Below are 25,734 nucleotides of genomic sequence, written 5' to 3'. Positions count from 1 at the left end.
TGCAAAAGCATATATATGGACTGTGAGACTAATTAGGAACTGTGATGCTAAAATTATACACATCATTCAGAAGCAAGCATAATTGCTTTCAATCTTAAATTTCTCGCATTTAAAATTAATGAAAAGTCAATTAGCGGATGAGCCCTGGAATTTTATTCAGGAATTCAAATTTCTCACCCATGTCGATCTTTGATCTACGAGCTACAATTGAAAATCTTATTAAATACTTCCACAACTTGAATGTTATTTCCAAGTTGAATAGATGTTGCAACATATACATCATGCATGCAACATATCGAGCATTAATCTGCTTTTAAATTGTTTTGCCCACAGTGCGAAATCAGTCAGGATGTTAACTAACTTGATTGCCCGACTGAGTCTGAGTCTCTGTCTGTCTGCCTGTCTGTCACAGTGAGTATCGCTCGATTGGTATCAATGTTGTTCTGCCATTGGCTCTGGTAAGCATCAACCACAATTCTGGGTCATGTCAAAATCGTAAGGCTTGTCAATCAGCTTTATCATTTTGTCAGTGTGTGTGTGTGTGTGTGTTTGTGTATCTTGTAACGTTAAACCGGCATTAGTCAATTATGTGCTGCCTTAAAAGCCATACAAATGCAAACAAGTGCGGCCTTTAGCTTAGCTTAGCTCTTAAGGCGCCGCTCGAAGGCGGTCCTTTGGCTCAGCATAAAAGTATGCTACAATTTTGCATGCACAAACACAAGCGCACACACACACACCCAACCACACCAACAGACACATGCATACATAAGCAGCTAAGAGCTTATAGTTCATCAACTGAAAAAGTGAGTGGGAAAGGCGAAAGGCAAACCGGGAGGGCTGAATATGAAGAGCGCTCCAAAGAGGTTAATAACTGTAGACACTGCCAAGCGAAGCTTGAAATGGAGCTAGCGTAACTGAAACTTCGGATTGCTTGCCTGCTTTCTTTGTATGCAGGAGGAAATGAGGGTATGTGTGTGTGTCTACAATGATGTCTCAAGAATGTGTGTGTTGGGAATATAAGTTATGGCAAGTTGTTATACATGCTCTTTTGGAGTTCTCATTCCCCGTGAGGGGTAAAGCTGTTCGTTATATACCCTGTAATATGCATAAAAGCTTGAGCAGTGTTTAATTCTTTAAAAATGAAAACACTTTCTATAGAAGTTTGTAAATATTTATCAATTTTATATTTCAGAATTATTTTCCAACTTCTCTTAAATCGAATGTGATCAGTGTTGCTAAACGGGCCTATTAATTCCTTTACAATTTATGTTAAATATAACTTAGCTATAGAAGTTTCTTAATAAAGTAATCTTTGTTTTAATAAATTCTAGAAAACAACAATATATTATTATTTGTATTCTTTGTTTTCCATAGCACCCATTAAAAAGTTATTTTATTTACAAATATTTCTTTCAACAAGATATTCCTATTATGTTTCCATCTTTAACATTTTTGTATTATTATATTCAACTTTATTCACTTCACTTTGCCGGAAACATCTTTGCATTGTTGCTCTCCATTGTATGCACATATTAAAGCATGCATCTGCATTTTGGTAAAAGTCCTGCACTCACAGCCTTTGTCAAGGCATTCATTCATTCATGCAGCAGCGTGTTTGAAGCAGCAGATGTAATTTGCATGTGTGTCAAAGCCAAAAGGATGTGGCACATAAAAACGCTGACACACTTAGGAGCACCTCCCTCAATAATGTCTACATTATTTATTTATATAAAATTGTACTTGTTTTCTTTTTATGATGGATCATATTTTGTTTGCACCGCTGTCACGCCTACAAGCGCATAATTGAATTTTTACGACTGCCTAAGAAAATGCCTAAGAAAAAAAAAAGAAAAGTCTGAACAATAACAAGCGTCATAAATAAATGTCTATATCAACGGGGCAGCGAAAACTTCTAGTCCAAGCATTTTTATGAGCTGCCATAATCGGAAATTTTTGGCTTTTCGGATTTGCCAAAACTCAAAAGTCGTTTTATTGCCTTTGAACATGCGACAATTGTAGCGCCTATAAAACACGTGCCTATATATACATATAAATATATCTATATGTATGTATATGCATATTTCCTTTTCTATGTTTGGGGAAGAGGCTCTGCTAACTTCGACCGTCTAGCCGGGCCCCACCACTGCGCAAAACCCACGCAAATCCACGCCAAAGTCATTTCCGTGTAATAAAAGTCTGGCGCATTGCAATTTGCGTTTTACAGAATGGGCGTGGTCAAGTGCAATGAACCGCTTGGAAAAGCTGGCGGTATAAAAATGCCAGCAATGTTTTCGTAACATGGTCGAGCATTTTTACGCCTAAAAGTATTTTCTGAAAATGGGCGGGGGAGGGGGAAAGGGGGGGGCGGTCTAACACAGCTGATAAGCAGGCAACAGAGCACAGCAGACAGACAGCTTTAGCAATTGTAAAACTGACAGGATTTTGCTGTTCTTTGTTGCGGCACAATGATGGGCAATGTCTGATGCTCAATACCCTGTAAATGAACTTGGTGAATGGCATGAAGTGCATCATACCAAACATGTGACATACTCAAGTTACTCCTCCATGCCAAATAGAGATTAATAGCAACAATTATTCAATTTAAATATATTTTTGCATATATGATATTATCTTTCCAGTTACTTTTTAAGTTTTACTTTGTAGAGTGCTTGTAAGTCGATATTTTATGTGAAAACTGAGCTAAATACGAAACCACAAGCTATACTTCACACATCCTGAAACCGATACTCTACTCTTTGTGAAGCTTGTCTAAATATATATGCATAAAAAAATATACCTAGAAGTATATTCACTCTTGGTATAAAAGAAAAATGTAGAATAACATGAGCTTGCGTTCTGTTTTGCCGCTCCTTTCTCTTTTGTGTGAGTGAGCGTGCGTATGTGTGTGCGCTCTTCCGTAAGCGTGTATGTGTGTGTGTGTTCATTTGTCTATTTTGTGTGGCTAGTTAAATATTTATGTGAACTCTTTAAATACCCTGTAAATTAGCAAATTTGCAAGTTCGTTGGAAAACTTTGGAATTACATTTTCCAACTAATTAAAAGTCGATTTGCGAAAGTTTCCTTAATTATTTGAGTTATTCGACCTCTTTGGGTGTTTTAATTAGTTAGTTCAAGGTAATTATACTGTCTGACTTTTTTTTTATTAATCCACAGTTACCCATTCTCTGACATTTTTTTTTATATTTTGGCAGCTTTAAGTTTCGCTTTAAAACGTATTTAAAATTTTGTTTGCATACATTTTTCAATTAGCTTTAATTAAAATTCTATTAGCCACGCCCCCACCGCTCTGGCCAAAGGCGCAAACTGTTTGGCGCACACTTAAAGCTAGCCACATTCAGCTGAATTTCTCTGCCCAGACACACAGTAAATTTTCCTAACTTAATTAACTTGAAAAGCGGCATCTGCTGCCAGCTGCTTCTTCTCTTCCGAGCCACGGGGCCACCATTCATTAGGCGTCATGCCTTCCTTTCGCACAGAACTTTAAGCATTTGTCTTCAATATTAACTCAAATGTCACAGTCCATAGGGGCTGACTGATAGTCTCGATGCAGCTTTAAGAGGCCTGAAGAGAATGGCAAATCCAGTGCATGTTAATTAATGAACGTATTTAAAATTTAAACATTTGTATTTATTACAAAATGAATCTAAAAATGTCACAACAATAAGCTAAATTAAGCTTTCGTCTTTACTGAGCATAGAATTTGTGAATAAACATAATTCGTTATTCATAATACATAGCAGAAAAGGCAAAATTAGCTTTAGTTACAGTTTGTGGACCTCGCAATTAATGCACATTAAATATTTATTTAATATTCGTCGAGCCCGAGAGCTGAGAACGACCTGGCAAACCGGAGTTCTAAATGGTTAAACGTAACTATTTGAATAGCACGGCGCACCGGATTGCAAACTGTGCATAGGGAATGTTGACTGAACGCCAAAGCGGATGCTTCACCTATACATAAAATGAACAGAAAAAGAGAGAGGGGAGAGGGAAGAGAGAGAGAGAGAAAAAGAGACAAGGGGATGAGTGCTTTCATAACCATGTGTGTATATGTTTTCTGTTGCGCGGATGGAAGTTTGACAAAAGTTTAATTGAATTTCTGTCGCCTGAATGACGTCAAATGGACTGAGCTTTAAATATCAAAATATGAAAACCCATTGGATTATGGTTAAAGCTTGTTGTGAACTCAATCTTCTTTAGAGTACACATGTTTACCCATCTAAGTGTATGAAATTAAAGCTAAAGCGTTGCAATAATGCGTTATCAATGGCAAGCAATTGTGCTTGGTGCCACATCAGGCTTCAAGCCGCAAACATTTGACCTAGCCGCACCAATTGTGGATGCCACAGCTCTACGTCGCATGCATAGCAAGTAGCTCACATGTGTGAATGTGTGCACTTGCTTGTGGCAGTCTGCAAGTGTGTGTGTGTGTGTGTGTGTGTGTATCGGCGTATTATGCAAATTTATTCATAGTTTCCGCTTTTTGACTCATTATCATTGACTCACCGTTGATGTTCAGCGTCTGCGTATAATTTACTTTACGGGTATGCACTCATACTATCTGGTATCTATAACGGGCATCTATTAAGTACGTTATCTATACCCACACGGTGTGGGTGATACATTATTGACAGCGTGACTGCACACCTATACACTGACCTTCATCTATTGCCTTCAATCAGATAATGTGCATTGATTTCAAATGCTTTTAGGTCATGTGGAAAATTGAACCTATATTGCGTTGTATATTTATCTGTTCAGAGATATAGGAAAATGGGTCGGGAAGTTTTCAAGCTCTCAGCACAGTTAATGAAGATTATGATCTAATAAAAGTGCTTCATCTGAAATAATTCCTAGCTAAAATGAACTACAAGTTGGCTTCTGTTACCCTTAAAGGATGAATAATTCCTTGCTCGATTTGAATAAGGTCTAAGTTATTGATTTATTCTAAGCGCATTAATTATAAGAAGCTTTAGCTGAAGTCACCCAGTTTGCTGGGCTCTTTGGCCAATTGTCTCGCTGCTCTAACTCCGCAAATCCATTTTCCTTCTATGTGCAGTGAAGTGTGCGTCTGCTTGAACATTTTCAAATAGATAAACGCATTTAAATTAGTAGGAAGTGTAAACTTTGCCACCAGAAGCAGCAGCAGCACCAAAATCATGACCAAAATTTATGGCGACAACGCGTGCAGAGGGCACAGCGCCATTTGCTCGAAGGGCAGGGAGTGTTTCAAGAGAGTGGTGGGGGGCGGTGAGCTGCTGGCCACGCGCTGCGGGCGGGCCAACAAAAAATGAAATGACCAAAAGGCGTCAAGCAGACAAAAAGCCCGCTGCAGTCGCAGCAAACGCCATGGCGCTTATTAATGGGTCATGTGTGCGCTGTAAACTTTGGCCAGAACCGAAGTTGGCCTTCTCTCAATTGCTGTTGGTGTCGGTGTTGGCTTTGCTGTTGTTACTGCTGCCGCTGCTGCTGCTGCTGCAGTGCTTTAAACTTTTGCGAGAAGAAAAGTTTGTGGGCCAACTCGCATGGCACAACACCCCAGCCACGCCCTTACTTAACCTAAAAAGGTGAGCAAAGCGTGCTACAATTGCACATATATACATTAATACACACACACACACACATTGTACATTAGTTAGTTCATTTTTGGGTAATTTCCCTGACACAAAATTATGAGGCGCACATTTGCATATTTTTCAGCCAGCAAATAGCAACAACAAGCCCTACAAATTGAAAGCACGTTACAGGAATTTGCATAAAACACTTATCGCTAAAGGCGCTACAAATGCATAAATCATCATCACCAACAATCATCATCATCGTCATTCAACGAGAGACGTATACCATTCAACTGAGTCAATCGAATGGACATTAGTGCTGGGCTAAATGCTTAGCTCGTGCGTGATTAGATGGAATTACAATTGAAGGCAACTGAACACAGATAGGGACAGAATTGAAAATTAGGTAAAATAGCTGTAGACTTAAGCATGCTTGCATCAAATAACAATTACATGGCTTAAACCTGACATTAACAACAATATAATTAAATAGCGACCTTAAACCATGTAAGCATACGATGTTTCCTCAATTTGAACCAAATCAAAAACCACTTCAAATCAACACAATCCGACTGGAGTCGACATTCCAGCATTCTCAGCTCGTGCTCGCATTGTAAATCAGTCCATCTCTAATCGCTAGGGCATACACGGCGTATGCGTCATAAATGTCAAATGTGCCCTTCGCTTTTCGAATGCCTCGCTTCAAATCACAGTATCGCGTGTTGTTGCTGTTGTTGTTGTTGTTGTTGCTATTGTTGTTGGCAGCATTTTCGAATTCACGTCAAGCATCTGAATTGAAAATTCAATGTGTTTGTAATTGCCAAAAATGGACGTTTGGATATTTGCCCCCCACAAGGGACCCAAGGGAGGGGCGAGCACATCTAAATTCTGAACAGTTCGGTTCGGTGCTGTGCGTTTGCTGCGCTCATGCAAGGAAATGAACTGTACGCAGTGTTGGGCCTTTGGCAATCGACAATCGGCTATCGAGAATTATTAGCGCTGTGAAGGAAATTAAGTGGCCGAGGATTGTGAATGGCCAAGGAGCACGAGCGCGGGCACGGAAACTTAATGGAGCTACTGCTTATATTGATTAATAGATCTTGGCCAAGTTCATTGCTAAAAATGGCATGTGCTTAGCCTCACATTATGCCTGCCCAAGTTAAAGCCATTCTCATTAATACAAGTTAAGTAAAATGAGCAAACCAACTTCATCCGTTGGGAAATTCCTAAGGAAGTGAAGGCAGCGGCAGACAGAAAACCAGAGGCAGATTTGCCAAATTAAACAGAGCGTAATATATTTTCGTAATTATCAAGTTTTTGGCTGAGTGGAAGGCAAATCAAAATATATTTTCATTTTCGAAAGATTTAACAACAAGATAAAGTTTCTGTTCCCCAAATGTATAGAGAAATTAATTTGAAGAGTTTTCATTCTGTTTAACTTTCATATATTAATTATTTTGTATATTTACCAGATATTCATTAACTTTTCGGTTTTTATTTTACTTTATTTTTCGCTTGTCTATTCCATTCAATAGTATTTTTAAAGAAACTCTAAATTTAGATTGCAGTCAAGTGCGTAAATACAAACAGAGACACGATAAAATTATAAACAAGGTGACAAACAGAACGAAAGCGGAAGAATGTATACGAAGTAAACATAACGGAAATAAAAACACAAACAACAGAAGTTAAACTAAGAACTGTAGCTGCAACTGACGCGTAATTAAAGCTGCCCTCAAACTGAAATTCCGCGCGGACCGGAAGTTGTTTAACAAACAGCCAAAAAAAAAGAAAAAGAAAACAAAACAATCCTTTTCAGCAACAAAAGGAAAACACACACAGCCTGTGGGAAAATTCCAGGAGTACGTGCTGTCGGCTTTTTTGGTCACTAGCGGAAAATTCGAAAACCCAAAAACAACATAAATTGGAAACCAAAAAATACTGGGTGGACGCTTTTAATTGTAGGCCAAACGGGGTGACGATAATTGAAACAGTCGAAGCGTGTTTCAACTTTTGTTTATATGTGTCAGTGTGCTGCAGGTTGGTCAACAAAAATTCCAGCCACTTTCGATTGCATTTCCATGCCATGAAAAACGAGATTTAATTGAATTACCATTAAGCGCTCTGCTGCTCGAAATGAATGTGTGGTAGAGTATTTGTACTGTATGAGTATTTGTACTGTCGGATCTGAAATTTAGACTCTTAATTGAAACTGAAATCTCGCTGACAATTATTTCAGAGTCAATTGTAATACGTAAATGAACTTTGTTGATGAGAATTAAATTACTGAATCGGAATAATCAAAATTTTATTAGCTTGCCATTTGATGATATTACTCACTGATGTTTCCACTTCAAAGTGAAATAAACTATGAATGAATTGTTTAATAAATAATATTAAACATGAACAATTGATACAAATCCTTGCAAGCAGAAATTGTAAGATAGGTAAGACTATTTATTTTTAAAATATGTGAAAGATTTATCATCTAATCTAACAAAACTTAAAATCAGTAATATTTTTATTTATTATTATTATGAATATTTATATTTGTCATGATGACTATTATTATTTATTATTAATATTATTATATATTATTATTATTAATATTATTATTTATTATTATTATTAATATTTATTATTATTATTAATATTATTATTTATTATTATTATTAATATTTATTATTTTTTATTAACACAATTATTTATTATTAATACTATTATTTATTATTAATATTATTATTTATTATTTTAATTATTAGTATTATTTATTAATATTATTCAGTTTTATATTATTTAATATTATTATAATTACACGAAAAATCTTTTTTTTTTTCAATTTGTGATGTAGCAATTCACACTCAAACTGAACTAACTGCATTCCTCTATATATATGTATTCCCGTTTTCCACATAAAAATCTGCTTTCCCTTTGAAATTCTGTTGCAAATTTTGTTTGGAATTTGTGCACTATCAGCTGCTATGCCAGCCAGCCCAGCTCGGCTTACCTGTTGTTTGGTTCACCCGGTTGAAGCAGCTATTGTTTCGCAATCGCAGTGAATTTCGTGTAGTCTACTTTTTTGGTGCAGCAGCTGCTGCCGCAACAGCAGCAACAACATGATATGAATTGCAAAGCAATTAAATTGCACAATTGCGGATGTCAGTTTTCAGTTTTCAGTTTTCAGCGGCAATTGTTTGCGTGTTTTACAACATTTTGTTAAGCCTGACATTTTAGCACCTTAAATAGCAACAATAACAACAGGCACTTGCTGCCAGCTGATCGCCTGCAATGTCCGCTTGTTTTTTCCACAGCTGAACATGTGGCAAATGTGGCAGCTGCACGCATCGGGCGACCAATTGCACTTGCTAGGTTTGTGTCCCCGCTAAGCCATTGCATGACATGCATGACTATGCATGCGCACAGAATTTATAGCGTACACCCACTGCGCCAACAACAATCATCAAATAGGCGTTGTTTAGTCTCACCTTCCCCCTTCTACTGTTTTGTTGTTACCGCATTTTAAATAACAAACAACGAAATTTGTTTATAATTGCACATTAGCGGATAAAATATCGCGCATACCACACAGCGAGTGTGCACGGGTGAGTGTGAGTGTGTGTGTGTGTGTGTGTGTGTGTGTGTGTGTGTGTGCGTGTGCATGTGTTGTGACTTGTGTGCCCTCTACGCCAGCTGCATGTCTGACAGTCTATCTCACTCTTTCTCCATTTGTGCATGTGCTGCAGGCTAGACGCCTTTACTGCATATAACAGAGCTTGTTATGGCCCCTCCCCCGCCCACAAGGTTGTTTTTTTTTTATGGTGTGATGTTATATGTGCGCTAAACTGTTTGCCATTATCGCCGATTACGATTGCGATTATTCAATTATGTATGTCCATGCGTGTAATTGGCTCGATGATAAACTTATAGCGTCTGCATAGCATTGGCTACTATAAATTCATATACGCTTAGCAGGATTATGTAAAGTTTCAAAGGAATTACCATACGCTTGACAATTCTAAGCATGGAGGAGTCACTTGAGCAGACATTAGGATTATATGAATATGAAGATAATCAAATAAACCGTAAAAGAAACGCATAACTGTCTAACTCTATAAAGAATTATATTTCTAGTTTTATGTATATTTAAACTCTGAATGTTTTTATTAAATTTCATGTATTGGCTGCAGTTTGCGGAAAAGCTGAAGGCGAAAATCTGCTGCACGTTTAGAGCTCGGCTTAAAAAGTGGACAGTAAGTTGTACTTCCACATATTTCTGTGAATGAAATGAAAATCGATTTTTGGCAGCAGTAGCATTAAAAGACACAACTCATTCCCCACTTCAGTGTTCATTGAGTTCAGTTCAAGTCAGCGCTTTCAGCTTTCTTTCTCTTAGCAAATCGAATGAGTCATGTGAAACATATTGTTGTCGCTTTTATCATTGAAAATACGCAGCGCATACCACATTTAACAACTATAATACATTAGTATGGTCATTAAAGGCACTTCAATGGCCCTCTGAACAACACCTTTGTAATTTAACAACCGAAACGTGACGCCTGACCAACATTACCAGCAACAAATTACAACAAATAATCAAGTGTTAGCTGAAGACACAATCAAACGCACACGCGCACCGTTGTCCATAAACACGTAGCACACATTTATGAAACATTAAAACGTCTTTGCGGATTGAAACATTGTCAAACGGGTTCTAATATCTACCTGCACAGCCCAACTGACTCTGTTTGACCTGTTGAATATGGACATGTATGCGTGTGTGTGTGTGTGTGTGGGTGTGGTCGTAAAATTGTAATAACAAACAGAGCCACACTAATTAATTGCTATCCTTTACAGGCTCAATCCTTGACCAAGTTATTGTCATCCTAAAATGCCTTTTAGATGCTTGCTCGCCTTTTTGGCTACAAAATGAACAGACAGCTTTGTAAGCATAACGGTAATTCAGACAGTAGCAATTATATAATTGGCCCATTTACACTAGTCAATCAACAATTACAGTTTCTTGTAACTTACATTGTAATTTCAACTCGATCTAGGTTGAATATAGAATATGTAAATATTGTATAATAAATGAAACTTTGCAGTGTCCATTAGAAAATTCCAATAAATTTATGAATTGAAATTCAAATGAAGTGTGCATTGCTAGAGTAGGTACAATTTATTGAAAAGAGGATGAAATATGCTAAATGAATAGATTTTGTTTTACAAAAGTGTCACAAAATATAGTCTACATTTTAAGATTAAAATTTAAAATAAAACAATACACGCTACAGTAAAATGCTGACATAAAATATATTGTCAAAATTAATAAAAAGTAAAACATATTCAAACAAACAATAAATTCTAGACAAACAAAACAACATTTTTAATACACAAAATGTTGTTTACATAAACTATTTAGCTATATTTATTTACTACACATTGAAAATATATTTTAGATTAATTCGGTTACAGTTTTACTTTCATCTAATTGAAATAACAATTTGAGAATATTTGAAAACACATTTGAGCGCTAGCCAATCGAGTTTAAATACCAAATCAAGTCTAATCGAACGACATGTAGACATATCTTTATATATAGATGTATACACAAAAATGCAACTAGCTAATGAAAAAAAATGGTGATGTTTTAATGTAATTAGATGTTGGTTATGTATAGAATTTAAAGGTATTTTATAATTGTGTTCGGTGTAGCAGCTTTAGAGCTTACCTTGTGGCTGTCAGGCAGGCAAACGCTTTTATTGGTGTCTGAAACCTGCAATATATAAAAAGAACCAGAAAAGAAAATGTCGCCACTGGTATAAAAAATTTTCAATTGCTCTCTATGTAGATTTTATTGTCGGTTTATACTTTATCGATTTTTGTTTTTGTTTTTTGGGAAGTTTGGAGGTATTTGATATTTGGTTTTGGATTGGCAAAAAATATTTGCAATTTACTTTTTGTTTTTCTTTTATTTTGTAATTTTTTTGGTTTGTTGGTTATGGGGTGAGCGAGAAAGAGAGATGGGAGCACATGTTATTTCTGTCTATAGATGCGAACTACATTCTGGTTGCACATTTTGCAATGCATAGTTAAATGTATATGTATGTAGGGTATGTATGTATATGCGTGTGTATGTCTGTGTGTATAAAGGAAGGATATAAAATGAATTTACATATCGTATGGCCGACCACTTGTTTTGAATGCTTTTCGATTGAATGAAACAGGAATATTCGTGTTATTATTGGTTATCTACTACGTATTTCGTTCTATTATTGGCATTATATTTACAAAATGCGCAAGTTCTCAACATTGTTAAGAGATGTTCACAACTTGGTAATAGATATTTACAATGGTTAAGAGGAGCAGCAGATAGTTTTAAAATAATTTATAAATATTTTCAAAATGTAATTCCAATTACACTTCGACCAGCGTCCAAGTATTTCCAATTTCCTATTCGAAATGATTTACTACTACACATGAAAACAATACAACCTGTACAGTGTACGCACAAAAACAGGGACAACTACATGTTAGGCTATAAATATATAAGTAAATAAGTAATAAATATTATTTGAGATGTTAAAAATGTTGATGTAAAATGCAAACACGTTTGTGGCTAGCAAAAAAAAAAACCAAAAAAAAAAAAAAAACAATTGAATTTAATTACACTTAATTACAAAACCAAACCATTTACATATAGCATAATGTATGTATGTATGTATATATACCACGCACTCTCACACTGATCAAACACAAAAATTGTTACTTTTTTGTTGTTGTATTAATAAACATATACAGATGCAGGCTTAATAATTAAGCCCTGCTTTCGCTCGTGTTTGTATTTGCTTATTTATGCGCATAAATTTTGTCATAAATTTTGCATAATATATATACATAATTTGCCAAATGTAATTTATATATGTATGTAGGTTCCATTTATGCTAGCATACTTTGCGGGGCGTGAGTGGAGCCAGGGTTAAAGTCAACAGCTAAAACTAGACTACATAGAGATACGATATATGCATACAGGACTACAGCCCTTATAATATGAATAGGCAATACATATTATTAAAATGAGCTGCTTATAATTAACATTTAGAGACAACACCAACAACAACAAGGACCACAGCAACACACATATGTATAATAAATGGCTAGAAAAGAGAACAACAATAGCGATGATTATTGTTATACAAATTATATATATATATTTATATAGACATACATTTTATATTAGTTTCTTTGTGTTAATTTAAATATATCTATAATTGTGATGGCATATGGGGCGAATGCGTAATATTCTTTCATTTTACATTGGTTTCAATTTATTAGCTGCCAATTATGAGAAGCTAAAACCGCAAAGAGAAACTTGAATTGTCAACTAGCTAATGGTGGTAAATTATAAATTATTTAGTTAAAATGTTGCATTCAAATTTTAAGCCGCAGTTGCAGTGTTGAAATGAAATTGTTCGATGGGAATTATGAGAAATCCAATTAATATTGGTTTTAAATAATATACTTTGTTCTTTGGAATAATAGCTAATAAGATTAGCAGCTGTGTGGTTTTAAACAAACAAATATAGACTCTATTAGAATACACTCTGATGTTTATAATTATAAATAAATGCGCTTTAATCTCATGACAGCATCTAAAATATGTTAAAGACCTTACCTAAAAAATCCTCAAATAAACACATTTTTGTTGCTCTCAGCAATTTGCTGCTCTAACATCACAGAGGATTCTACTCACATGTTAAGTGACACAGATTCAACACATCTTGAGCTTAAATTTCTAATGCGTTGCGGCTGACAGCTCTTTAAAGCGCCAACACATTTCCCACCTTTTTCAGCTGACACAAGCTCTTGTGCATCTTCTACCCTAATTATTCGCATCGCAGGCTGAAAACCCTGTTAGCTAGCTAGAGCTCGACGACCAAATAAATCCGTGACACCAAAATGTCAACAAGCACCATCTCTCGAGCTCTAGACTGAAAAGGCTAATGAGTGAAAGAGCATGGAAAACTGTGAGCGAGAGAGACAGAGAGAGAGAGGTGCAAGCATGAGGCGGAAAATGCCTGTGGCATGCTCATAATTAGGAGCATAAATTGCACTCATGAATTTTCGCATATTACGAAAAATACGAAAAAAAGAAAAATCAGGCAAGTGAGATTTTATGAATAGAAAAAAAAAATGTATTCATATGAGGAGCTCCTGGAATATATCATTGCGCATTTCACTCTAGCTGAGCTAATTAAAACCAAAAATATAATTAGCGCATTAGATTTAAATTAGCTGATTGATAAGAAAACTTATAATAAAATCGAAAAGTAAATGAATCAAGTCTATCTGGCAGCAGTTTTGGCATTTACATTTCAATTTGGCGCAAATGTTACGAATCTTGTTGCCTAAATGCGGATACAAAATGTTTGGCAAATTGTCAAACAAAAAGCATTTTTAATTTCCTGCCATAAATTGTTTATGCAAATGTACAATATATAATAGAATCTTTGCCTCTGCCCCACCACAGCTGCCACGATTTGTTGCACTAGATAAAAGCAAAAATTGGTTATTTCGGTGTGAGAGGAGGGACGGAGGTGTGTGCTGTTCTGGTTGCGGTTAGGGTATACACATGGTTAATGTTGTTGCTTTTTTTCTTTGTTGAAAAGTTAAATAAATCAAGCTACAGTAAATACAAATTACAAATGGTGCGGATGGATGAGGAGCTTGTTGTTATTATTCATAATAAATGTTTGTATACATTAATAGAGTTTCGATATCATAATTAAGATAAGGTTAAATGTTGATTCTTGTATATAAGTATATATTAATATATGAGCAAATGTAGCTCGAATACATATTTACGACTCTTAGCTGCGCCCAATGCAAGCACTCAACCAGAGCTGTAGCTTACCTGCAAAGAAATGGAGTATAAAATATTAAATTAGTATACAAAATCTTAAATGTTTGCAATAAAAAATAAAATATATACGCATATGTATTTAAATGTAGAGGGAGAGAGAAGGAGAGTGTGTGCGTATGTGTGTGTGTCTGACTTTTCAACTGTGTAAATATAATCTTTTCCCTTAGCGGCCTTTCAGCTTATGCTTATACATTTTTTATCTGACAATTGCTGCGGCGTTTCCAACAGCCGGCATTTAAAATGTACGCCATGCCTATAATCGATTTAAAAGCGTTGAGGGAAAAGGGTCTGTGGAAGTCACGCATTACGTACCAGACATAAATTGATAGTTAAATGCTTTCTTGGAAAAGAAAGCAAATCAGCTCTGCTTCAAGTTAATAATATATGTTGAAGTTGTTAAGTATTAATAAATATGTTACTTACATACATATATTCAGTTCAAATAGTATTTAGAGTGCAACTCTAATAAAAAGATATAATATATAAATAACACTTTCTCAAGTTTTCCCCTTTTTGAGTAGTTTCAAATATTTTCCTATAACAATTAGCTTTTCATAAAAAACTTTCTTTAGGTTTGTTCAGCTATTACGAATATTAGCATTGCAAAATTTATACATATATCAGTTTCTTTTGACTAAAAGTGTTTATTAATTAAATATCTACCTCATATGGAAAACTTTCAGCTTAATGTTCCGAATCGGGTTAACAATGAATTTCACTGCATAATCCTTAAAAATCTTCTCAGTTTTCACAAAGTTAAGCGGCTCGACAGACAATATGAACTTTACGCACAAAAAGTCGCAAATTTCTTTTCACTATTTTTAAGCTTTTTGCGCTATTTGACAACCCTGTCAGCTTTTACTCTATAAGTCCAGTACATTTTTTTGTTGCTGTTGTCAGTTCTGGGTTGCAGCGCACTTTATACACAAATCTGACACAGAGTGAACTATATATACATACATATAGACACGTAAATATATATATATATACACGTCTATTTGAATAAATCCATGAATGACGAATTGTTACTGACAATACTTGTGGGGCTTTAGACTACACTTTGCTGTTGTTGTTGTTTTTGTTGTTATTGTATCTTTTGCCTGGCTCTGAGGTTGACTGGTTACGCGACTTTTGTTGTTGCTGCAATTTGCTGTTGTTGTTGTTGTTGTTATTATTATTATTATAGCAACCATAAACTGCATTTTAATTGCAATGCATTCGTCGCTTTGTTATTTCAGTTCGCTTTGCTTGTTGCAGTTAACCTTGAGAGCGCGCCCCACATAAATCGTTGGCTCGATGCAAAATATATATAATTGCGCTTGCCGTCAATCTTTCATGAGCTTGCAAACATATATGAAAAGTCCAGATATGCGTTGAAGAATATAAATATATAAATGGTAGTCAATCTACGTATATACAGATATATGTATGTATATATATTTTTCTCCATTTGCAACAAAAATTGCATATGAAATATTTGCAACTGCGCTTGGAAATGAAAAACGTTTAAGATTGTTGAGCTGCATATTTCTGCCTGCAATGGGATTGACTTGTGTTTACAGCGTACAGAAACCGTTGCGTTATTTGCTAAGAAATTAATTAAAATTTTTTTTTTTTTTTTAAATAAATATCATAATATATATTATTAAAATCTGAATTTCAAATGTAATAATATTAATGTTTGGTCATTACTAAAGCTTGATTTCTACTATACATAAATATTTTACTTTTAAAATTTTTAACATATTCTCTCCCTTTGCATATTTTTAGTTCTTCAACATTTATTTTCTTCTTCTCAATTGACATCGAATATTTTTCTCTACTATCCTACATCTTTCTTTACATTCTTATTTGCTGTCATATAGCTCATATAGTCCATCAGACTGCGTACTCTTAACAACATACTCAATCTATAGGTATGCATAAATAACTTCCTCTCATCGATTTTGCGCAGCTCAACGAGGACAAACTGCGCAGTTTGGCAGTATGAATATAATTTAATATGCGTTAATTATGCCATTTATGGCCAGTCGAAACATCCGAGACATATGCGTTCAATTGCCATCGTTAAGGGGTCGCATCAATTTTTAAAAGGCTTGTGGCTTAACCAGAGCAAATATATATACAGGCTATTAAAATGGAAAACTGCACATTTTGCACCCAACTCAGGACAGAATTGTTATTGACAACTATCCTCAAAATGTGTCGATGCCCTCCAGGTTGACATACCGTTATCTTGTTAACGTCCATTAACTTCAAATGTATAATGCACGAAACTTGTGCCTCGTCCTAAATGTAATAGGAGAGACAATAAAACAAACTCAAGTCAAATAAAATATTCTGGGGTTAGAGCTTTGAAATGTTTTAACTTGTCCACAAATTTGTTTTATAAATTTCCTTTCTTCATTTCGACTTGGAAGTTGCAAGACAAAAATAAAAATTGGCTCAATTTGTATGTAAATTTGTAGAAAGTTTGACATTGATCGATAATGAATATGTAAATTGAATTTTAAAAAGTGTCAGCCTAAACTGTAAAAGGAATTTAAACGAAAAGAAAAACACAAATTTTAATAAAATACATGCCGTAACTTAGCTTAAAAAATATTTATGTAAAGTTTATTAACAATATCAATAAAGAGCAACAATAATAAAAACATGTCTCAAAAAAAAAAAAAAAAATAAATAAATAAATAAATAAAATAAAATAAATATATAACAAATAACAAATAAATAAATAAAATAAAATAAATATATAAGGTACTTTTCATGTTAAAAGTCAATGGAAATCAAAAGTTATATTTTTCTACTCGATGATAACAATGAGATTTGTTTATTGATATTTCGTCTTATTGTAGCAACAAGTTAAACATTAAAGCACAAGCATCTTTGCTGTATTAAGTTTGATAAGAATACATATATTCAGACACACACCCACACACACACTAAAAAAGAAGAAGGAACTTCTGGGCAAGTATAAAATTTCAGGCAGCTGGCAGTTTGGGCAAACCGAACAATACGAATGTTGTCAAAAATGCGGCGCACATGTCTAGCAATAATAGCAACGACAATAACAACAACAACAACAACAACGTGGACAGCTAAAGCAACAATTTCAACAAGAAGCGATGCACAATAACAAATAACAAATAATCGAAATCGTAATAGAAATTGGACTTATCACACACATGCACAGCCAAGATATGTGTGTGAGTGTGAATGTGTGTAGTCTACTTTCGGGCCAAGATTTTTCGCTGTCTTTTTATGCGAACAGCAACTTTATCCGTATGCCGAAATCTTACAAATACGCAGAAAATAGTTGCACATGTTTTCCGACAGGGCAGCAAAAGGATATCAAACTCGGAATACCCTTAATGGGGTAACGACATGATGATAAGGCCAAATATAAATAGGTAACTTATCATCTTCTCTCCTAAACATGTAAAATATAGAAGCTGCTTTATTAAAGAATGTGAAGAGCTAAAATGCTAAATGTTAAATTAAATTGAAAAATATTGAAATTATATTATAAAATGCTGTTATATGCCAATTTTACAAAAGTTAATTTAAATATAACATTAGTTGATACAAAAAAGTGCCATATAATATAGAGTAACTGCTAGTCTTTCCTATTTAGTTCTTAGCCATATCCATAGAATTTTTTGGGGCGCCAAAACGGATATGTAGGTTGTATAACTATGTGTTAGTCTGTGTGAGTGTGAGTGTGTGAGTGTGAGTGTGTGTGTGTTTTGCGGGTGTGCGATATGTGAGCCGTAACGAATTGCCGCTATGCCCATTGCAGCAGTCCTTGTTGCTGTTGTTGTTGTTGTTGTTCCTCGTCTAGAGAAACAGCGAAATGGCAGCTCAAGTACAAAAAGTTGGCGAGACTCAACCGCAGGCAAAGCCTTTAGAGGAGAGAGGAGAGGCGGGCTGACTCTCATGTCGAAGGACGAGCAATGGCTGTGCTAGAGCGAGAGCAGGAGGCTTACGGTAGCTGAGCAACTTTTTAGCTATTAGTGAGGCACACACACATACACAAAAGGGTTACACACACACGAGACGGCCGCTTTTTCGTTCACTGTTAATATAATATTTTATTGTACAATAAATACAGAAATGGCGCGTTGCTTCGCCTTGGCCAGAAAAAAGGATTCATAACATGAAATTGCTTTTCATGATGGTACAAAAGAACCCCAAAATACACGCACACACACACACACATACACTCATAGACAAACGTACACACATGACTGGGCTTATATAGGGGCCAAAAATGGTATTTCTTAGCGTTGTTGCTGTTTTTGTTACTTTCTCAGCTTAGATTTGGGTGGGCATGTGCCCCTATTAATAACCAGATATGTCTGCATAGAAAAAGCATTTCATAACTATGACGGAACTCACAAGAACTGCACCGTCAGAGAAATTACACTAATAGTAATACCCTGGGCAAGAATCATTAATTGAAGTGCCGTCAACTAGTTGAGAGAAGGCATTAGAAGTTAATTAAAATCAGATCGTTTTGGGAACTCTTTAGATATTATAAAAAAAAAAAAACTCTTCGGTTTAATGACGAAACACAAGTAGATGAAAAGGTGACTATTATGGACACACGTTTGGCATATGTATGTCCCACATAAGAAATTTCCCACAAACCTATAACAAACTGTTCATTAACAAAAGTTGAAACTGTCCAAAGTTAGGGTATCTAATGATTGTGTGTTTCCATAATATTGCGCCTTAACCAAGAGCTAAGTTGGATGTAATAAGAAATATGAGAATGCGTCCCACATTATAGATCGACACATATGTATATGTACATATTATATATAGAAGCATGGTCATAAAATCTGTTTGGGGGTCAATTAAGCCAAGGGGAAGCCAAAGATGTGCTAGTGGGAAACCATATTCTCTCAGCAAGCAGAACAAGTTGAAACATGCAAATAGTTTCTCATTAGTGGAAACTAGTATAAAAGTGTAAAGACACACTATATGATAAAATGGTGCTTTATATTTATATCTAATATGTTAGCAAATTCATAATGGAGTCAATCATCTCTGACCTTTTATTTTTATTGACTTTCCTGATTGCTCGCTTTTCAAAACCAAATTCGTTCCAAGCCAAATTTAATGCCTGGGGCTTCGTGTGTCAAAATTTGGACGTAAACAAAACGTGTTAAAATTCGTAAATATTTGCAAACATGCCAGAAATACGCCCGGGCCATTCAGAGAATGCCAAAAAGCATTGCTATGAGTTGGATCAAATGCTAAGCAAAAATTACTGAAATAAATTACATTTCTATGCTGGGAAATTGCCTCACTTGCACAGCCCGAAAGCGTCTTTTCAGAGCACAAAAGGGGGCAAAAATTATGCTGAAATCCGATATGAACATTTATTTAAAACGAATTGAACTTTGCAATTGGGCAATTCGGACCGTTTTATTGTAGACAGACATCAAATATTACCAACTCTTAATATTTATAGCTCGAATAACGTAAATTCATCATGGAATTTCTAGAAATTGGTTTGGCTTTCTTTTGACATTTTCGATTTCAATAATTTGAGAATTGCATATGAGTGGAAAAGAAATATATGCAAAATTAGCTCTATAATTCGTAAATGATATAAATATTTTTAGCATAAGCTATTAATACCAAGTTAATAAACACAGCAACAAATTCAATTGAGATTCGGGGAATGAATGCGCCGCCCTTGTTGCTTATTCAAATTTGACTTTCATATCGAATGTGTTGAAAAATTATTATTTTTCGCTGAAAATCAACTTTCGTATTCAGCAGCAGCATCCCAATGGGCGTAACTTTTGTATACGTTTCACAGCAACAATGAGGAAAAGTGTTTTTCTGGCTGGGTAAAATCAACAGTTGCTCTATTTATGTAGCTGCCACACGCGCTTTTGGACTCGAGGCAACAAACTTGTTGTCGCCGTTGTTGTTCAGTTAAATAAATACAATAACAACAAAAACAATCAACGCCGTTTTAATAATCATTTTGCGGTTGGCTCTTGTTGGGCTTTTTGCTTTTGTTGCTGCTTCTGCAACACTTTTTAATTTTTATGAGTCCTCAACACTTTTAATTAATATTGTTACACTCAAAGCAGCAGCAGCAGCAGCAGCAGCGGCAACAACAACAACAGCTCGTTGAAATCATTAATTGAAATTTAATTACGCTTGTGCAACATAGCAGACCACGCCTCCTACACTTCCCCCCCTTTTCGAATGTGGGCACGCTCTGCGCAATGCTAAATTGTTTGTCTATTGCGAATGTTTTTACAGTCCAATTTGATTAGCAGTTGTATATCAAAGCAGCCGACTGGCGAATACTCTGCATTAATACACACCGACGAATCCAAGAGTTTAGCATAATATTTTAGCACAGTTGACAAACTCAAGTGAACTCTTGACAGCGTTTCGCTTTCTGCACTTCTATGCCTCTGGCATGCCACGCCCCCTGCTCTGCCTTCAGCTATGTTTCATACGCTTTGATGCGCACCACAACGTTTGACGCTTGGCGCTTCGCTGACGCAGCTTTCCGGCCTTGTCCACACACGTATTTTTTACCTGCCACACTGGGAGCATGGAGCATGGGGCACCTCAAATAGGTAACAGAGTATGTGATTTATGGCTCACATATGCACATACATATATTTGTATATACATTCATTTATTAGGCGAATCAGTTGATACCCTTTGCCTAGCATTGGCAACAATCTGTGGATGATCTCATTGAACCACTCAATCCCAAGTTTCACTCTAGGCAATTATTCATCTCTTTCATAATTCAGTTGAATTGAATGAGATATGAATGAATGAGGACAAGCGGGTTATATAAATGTTTCTATTTCAAGCGGAGGAATGAGGCAAAGATTATATATTTATATATATACATATGTATATACTGATCCGTGACACATATTCTGCCATCTGTGTGAGGCCCAATTCTGAGAATATTTGAATATGACTCGAAGAACAGTTACTGAAAACTTAAGCAAAGCTTAAATCTGATATTACACAAGGAAGTAAGATAATTGAATGAGATGTTTGGTTTTAGTAGCTATGCTAAGGGTATTTCTTAAAATGATAAGAGTGGAGACCCCATTTCATGATTTAGCGAAATAGTAGTTCAATGAATAACATATATTATTTTGATTTTATACATTTTTTTCACAATTTAATTTGAAAGTTCTTTAAAATGTCAAAAAAGTCGTTGACCTATATTAAATAAATTTAAGTTTTCCTCTATTGCTTTTAACAAAACTTTTTATTCAATAGCAACGAATGGTTTTTGCTTTGGATTTATCTATGCCAAGATTTATTTTTATTTTATTTATTTTATTTTTATTTTATTCATTTATTTTTATTTTATTTATTTTATTTTTATTTTATTTATTTTATTTTTATTTTATTTATTTTATTTTTATTTTTACATATTTTATCATCATTTATTTTATTTTATGTTTACATTTTACTAGTCAAATATTAATTTCCATTTCCTTATATGTATATTTGCGGACCTTACGAATAAATCTTGTAGTAAGCACTTGCATTCAGCATTACAACACACACACATATTTACATACATATACATACATTAGTAGATGCCAGCAGCATGTAATTATGTGACCAAAGTGCTGGCATTAAAGACACTGCTCAAGCAAATGGGAGCAAGCAGCAGTGGAGTGCAAAACAAATTAAGAAAAAAAAAATTATATACAGACATGGAGTCCAAAAGGAAGCCAAGCAGACGATGACGCTGAAGAAGAAAAGGCGAAGAAGCAGCAAATGACACTCTGGCAAGAGCAAACCCCAACCAAAGCTCCCGTGAGTGGAGCGAGGTATATATGTATATGAGTATGTAGGTATATGAATATATGCAGGCTATACATATTGAAACTCTGGTCGCTTCACCTTGAACTCAGCTAGTGAACTTCACAGGCAGTCGGCTGCCATGACTGGACTGAATCAGAAGCAGAGCTGCGTGCGTGCGTGCGTTTGTGTGTATGTATGTGTGTGTGTGTGAAACAGGTAAGCAACTGGACACGTTTGCTTTGCATGTGCTGGTGCCGGCCAACTGGCAGCCTGTTCGAGTCGTTTCCTTTTAACAAAAAGAAGTAGACATAAAAAAAACGAGGAGAACAAAAAAAAAAAAAAAAAACGCTTTGTGCGTGGTTCCTTTCTAGCCCAGAGTTTTATACACATGGCCCTGTGGTCGGCCTGCCCTTAACAGGTTTTTCATAACAAGTTGGCAAAAGCCACTTGCGGAAATCGTGTGTGCGCCCGCCTTTAGATTTCGCTTGTCAAGGTTGCACAAGTGGCAGCTGTGGAGAGTCTCTGAGCCGACCCAGTTAAGAGCCTGCTTAACCTTTCAGACGACACATTGCATGACGAATTGAGTTTTCATTTTTATTGAGATTATGTGTATTATGACACACATTCAAGGATTGTGGCAACAGCAGGCGTTAAAATTTTTGGTAATTCAATTAAAGCAAGCGAGAGTGAGCAGCTCAACTCATATGTACGACAGGTTATCCTGTAATATGAACAAATTTCATAAAATTGCACTGACTATCTGAATAATGGGAATCTTTTATCTACAAATGATATCTAATAATAAGGCACATCAAAATTGATGAATTATTGTGATTATAGAAGGATTATCCGTAGATACATATGTATATTTATGTCGTTATTAAAAATAATGACCTTTTCCAATGCAGGGTATTCAACGAAGTTTGCTGTCTGTTGCATTTATCACAACACATTCGCAGATGTGTCGAATGAAGTGTTAAATGACTCTAAGGGAGAATTTTTGTCAACAATAAAAATTAATTGCGTTGCAAATTCGTGCATTCATTTGCAGCCAAACCATATTTGACGACCATTTGGTTGAGTTGTTTTTTTATTTTTGTCAGAGTGCACTTAAAATGTTCATGGGACCATCAATCTGTTACAACTAGTCTGTGTGGGCGTGGTTGCACTTAATTACATTTAATTTGCCATAAAATTGTGTGTTATAATGCATGCCAAAAGGGTTTCTTTGGCTTCAATTGAAAACGTGCTGCGCATCCATGAGATACAAAATTTTCGTTGGCCACGTCAAGCAACACAAACAAGCAAACAACAACAAATTAAGGCTTGAGGCTTGTCTTACATACATCTAGAGTGTATACATATATATATGTATATACAAATTTTGTGAGGAGTCATCCAGCTTTGGGCGAAGCACAATTTCCAGCAGCTGTTCCCTAAAACATGTTTATTACATTTCAATTTCATTTATATACATGCATATATATATTTTGACAAGGTCATGCACTCGCTATTTGCCAAAGGATTTATGACAACAAAAGTTAGCATACAGACATATATTTTATCATATTTATCATTTTGTTTAAAGTCGCACGCATGACATTCAGGCGCTAAGTAAATCGAACTTGAAGTTGAATAACCCCCAATAAAAAATAAATATATGTGTTTATATATTATATGTAGCTACATCAATAATATAGATATATGCATATGCACGTTGAGTTAAATGCAATTCGATGGAAATCCGCTGTTTGTTTAACACTCTGAATCATGATGAATGGTTCCGATTAAGTTATGCATGTATATTTTGAATAACGATGCCATGCATCGTGTTGCTTTTTTTATTTTACCTTCAATTTGAATGGATTATTTTGACTTTTACAAAGTAAATTGTCAGCTGATTGAACAAGCAGTCAATGGCGTCAAAAAATAAGAGTTATATGAAACAACAATCAAAACGGAATATTTTAGTTCAAGCAAAAATATATATAATATTTATGGTTCACTTTTCGTTTCTGAATATGAAATTCTGTTTTCTCTTGGACAATTTCAGCTAGGATTAATCGCAACAATATTTAAATGTATTTTTTTACTTTTTTTATTATTTTTTTTATTAACTTTTTAAAATTGAATACAAATTGAAACACACATAGAAAATTGTCAAACTTAATTATGCATTGAAAATAAATAAATAAATAAATAAATATTTTATAATCACTGTCAGAGATTATCACATTATTCTTATATTTTCAATTCTCATTTTTAAATTGCTGTGAAAATATTTTTAAGAATATTTCGGAATTCTCATTCGAGTTGAGCGAACATGCTTCTGCATTCCCATTTTATGTATGTCAAATGCTTTTCAATACAAATAAGAACCTGAAACAAAATGCGTCTACAAGAGAAAACATTTTTACAATGCGTTTTGCAAGTGGAAAAATGCATTAGGCAATCGCAACGAGCTGCAAATTTGTATTTTTGTTGTAAAGCTTTTGTTTTATGCACATTTTCATTTTTTGATGTGTGTAGAAATGTGCATTTGCATTGAAAAGTAGCTGCAGCCGCTTTGTACTCAACATTCAGCTACATCATTACAATCACCATCACCATCATCATCGTCATCATTATCAACATTATCAGCTTCTATTGTTCCATAGTTGTGGTTCTGTTGTTGTTGCTGTTTGCTGGCTTTTGAGCGCCATAATTGGAAACATGTATATTCCCCATTGTGAGGCAGAAGAAGAAGAAGAAGCAGCAGCAGCAGCAGCAACAGTAGCAACAGCAAAAGAAACAGTTCGCTGAGCTGGGTGGCAGCTGATGATTGCAAAGCAAACAATGCCAAGTCAGTGCCAGTGGCAACAACAGCAACAATAGGCGCTGCCACACCCCCAAGCCGCGTACCACTCCCCCCGCCGCCCCCTTCCCACGCTACCCGCTTGCAGCTAAAGCCAAATAGCCAACAAACAGAACCCCCCAATTCGCAAAAGGCCTCAGAGCTATTGTATAAATGTTGTGCGCGCCATTTGGCAAACATTTTTATTATCATGCAACACATTGTACAAAGGCAGCCAAAGTGGGATGAGCGGCGGTGGCAGAGCAGCGGCAGGCGCAATTTGTTGCCACAGCTAATATTGCACTAAAGTTTATTAGCAACAGCAACAACAACAATAACAACAATAGTATATGTGTCACTCAGCAGACAGTTAGAGAAGCAAAATCATACAAAATTAAAAACAAATAAATAACAAGCGTATTGCTATATTTAACAGCTGGCGACTATGAAATACCCTTACAGACATATCAATACGATTTTCGGAAAGTTAACTTGTTTTCATCTGGGCTAATAATAATAATAATAATTAATAATAATACTATTATTTATATTTTTTTATTTACATTTCTTTTTATATTTTT

At 35.1% G+C, this 25,734-nt stretch overlaps 1 protein-coding gene across 2 annotated transcripts in view; it reads right to left on the bottom strand.

Annotated features, from left to right (window-relative positions):
• The window catches only part of msi (RNA-binding protein musashi), a 110,047-nt gene that overhangs the window by 40,339 nt on the left and 43,974 nt on the right, over nucleotides 1–25,734 (bottom strand). Inside the window, exon 2 of one of the 2 annotated variants that reach the window (XM_018112810.3) lies at nucleotides 11,308–11,352. The exons of the other annotated variant lie outside the window; for it this stretch is intronic. Within the exon in view, the coding sequence (XP_017968299.1) occupies nucleotides 11,308–11,352 (45 nt within the window). The remainder of the gene's footprint in view (nucleotides 1–11,307; nucleotides 11,353–25,734) is intronic. 2 annotated transcript variants of the gene reach the window in all.

The sequence above is a fragment of the Drosophila navojoa genome, chromosome 2 (genome assembly GCF_054131105.1).
Source record: "Drosophila navojoa isolate 15081-1374.11 chromosome 2, UAZ_NAV_1.0, whole genome shotgun sequence".
Lineage (NCBI taxonomy): Eukaryota > Metazoa > Arthropoda > Insecta > Diptera > Drosophilidae > Drosophila > Drosophila navojoa.
This window is presented reverse-complemented; position numbering and strand designations above follow the sequence as displayed.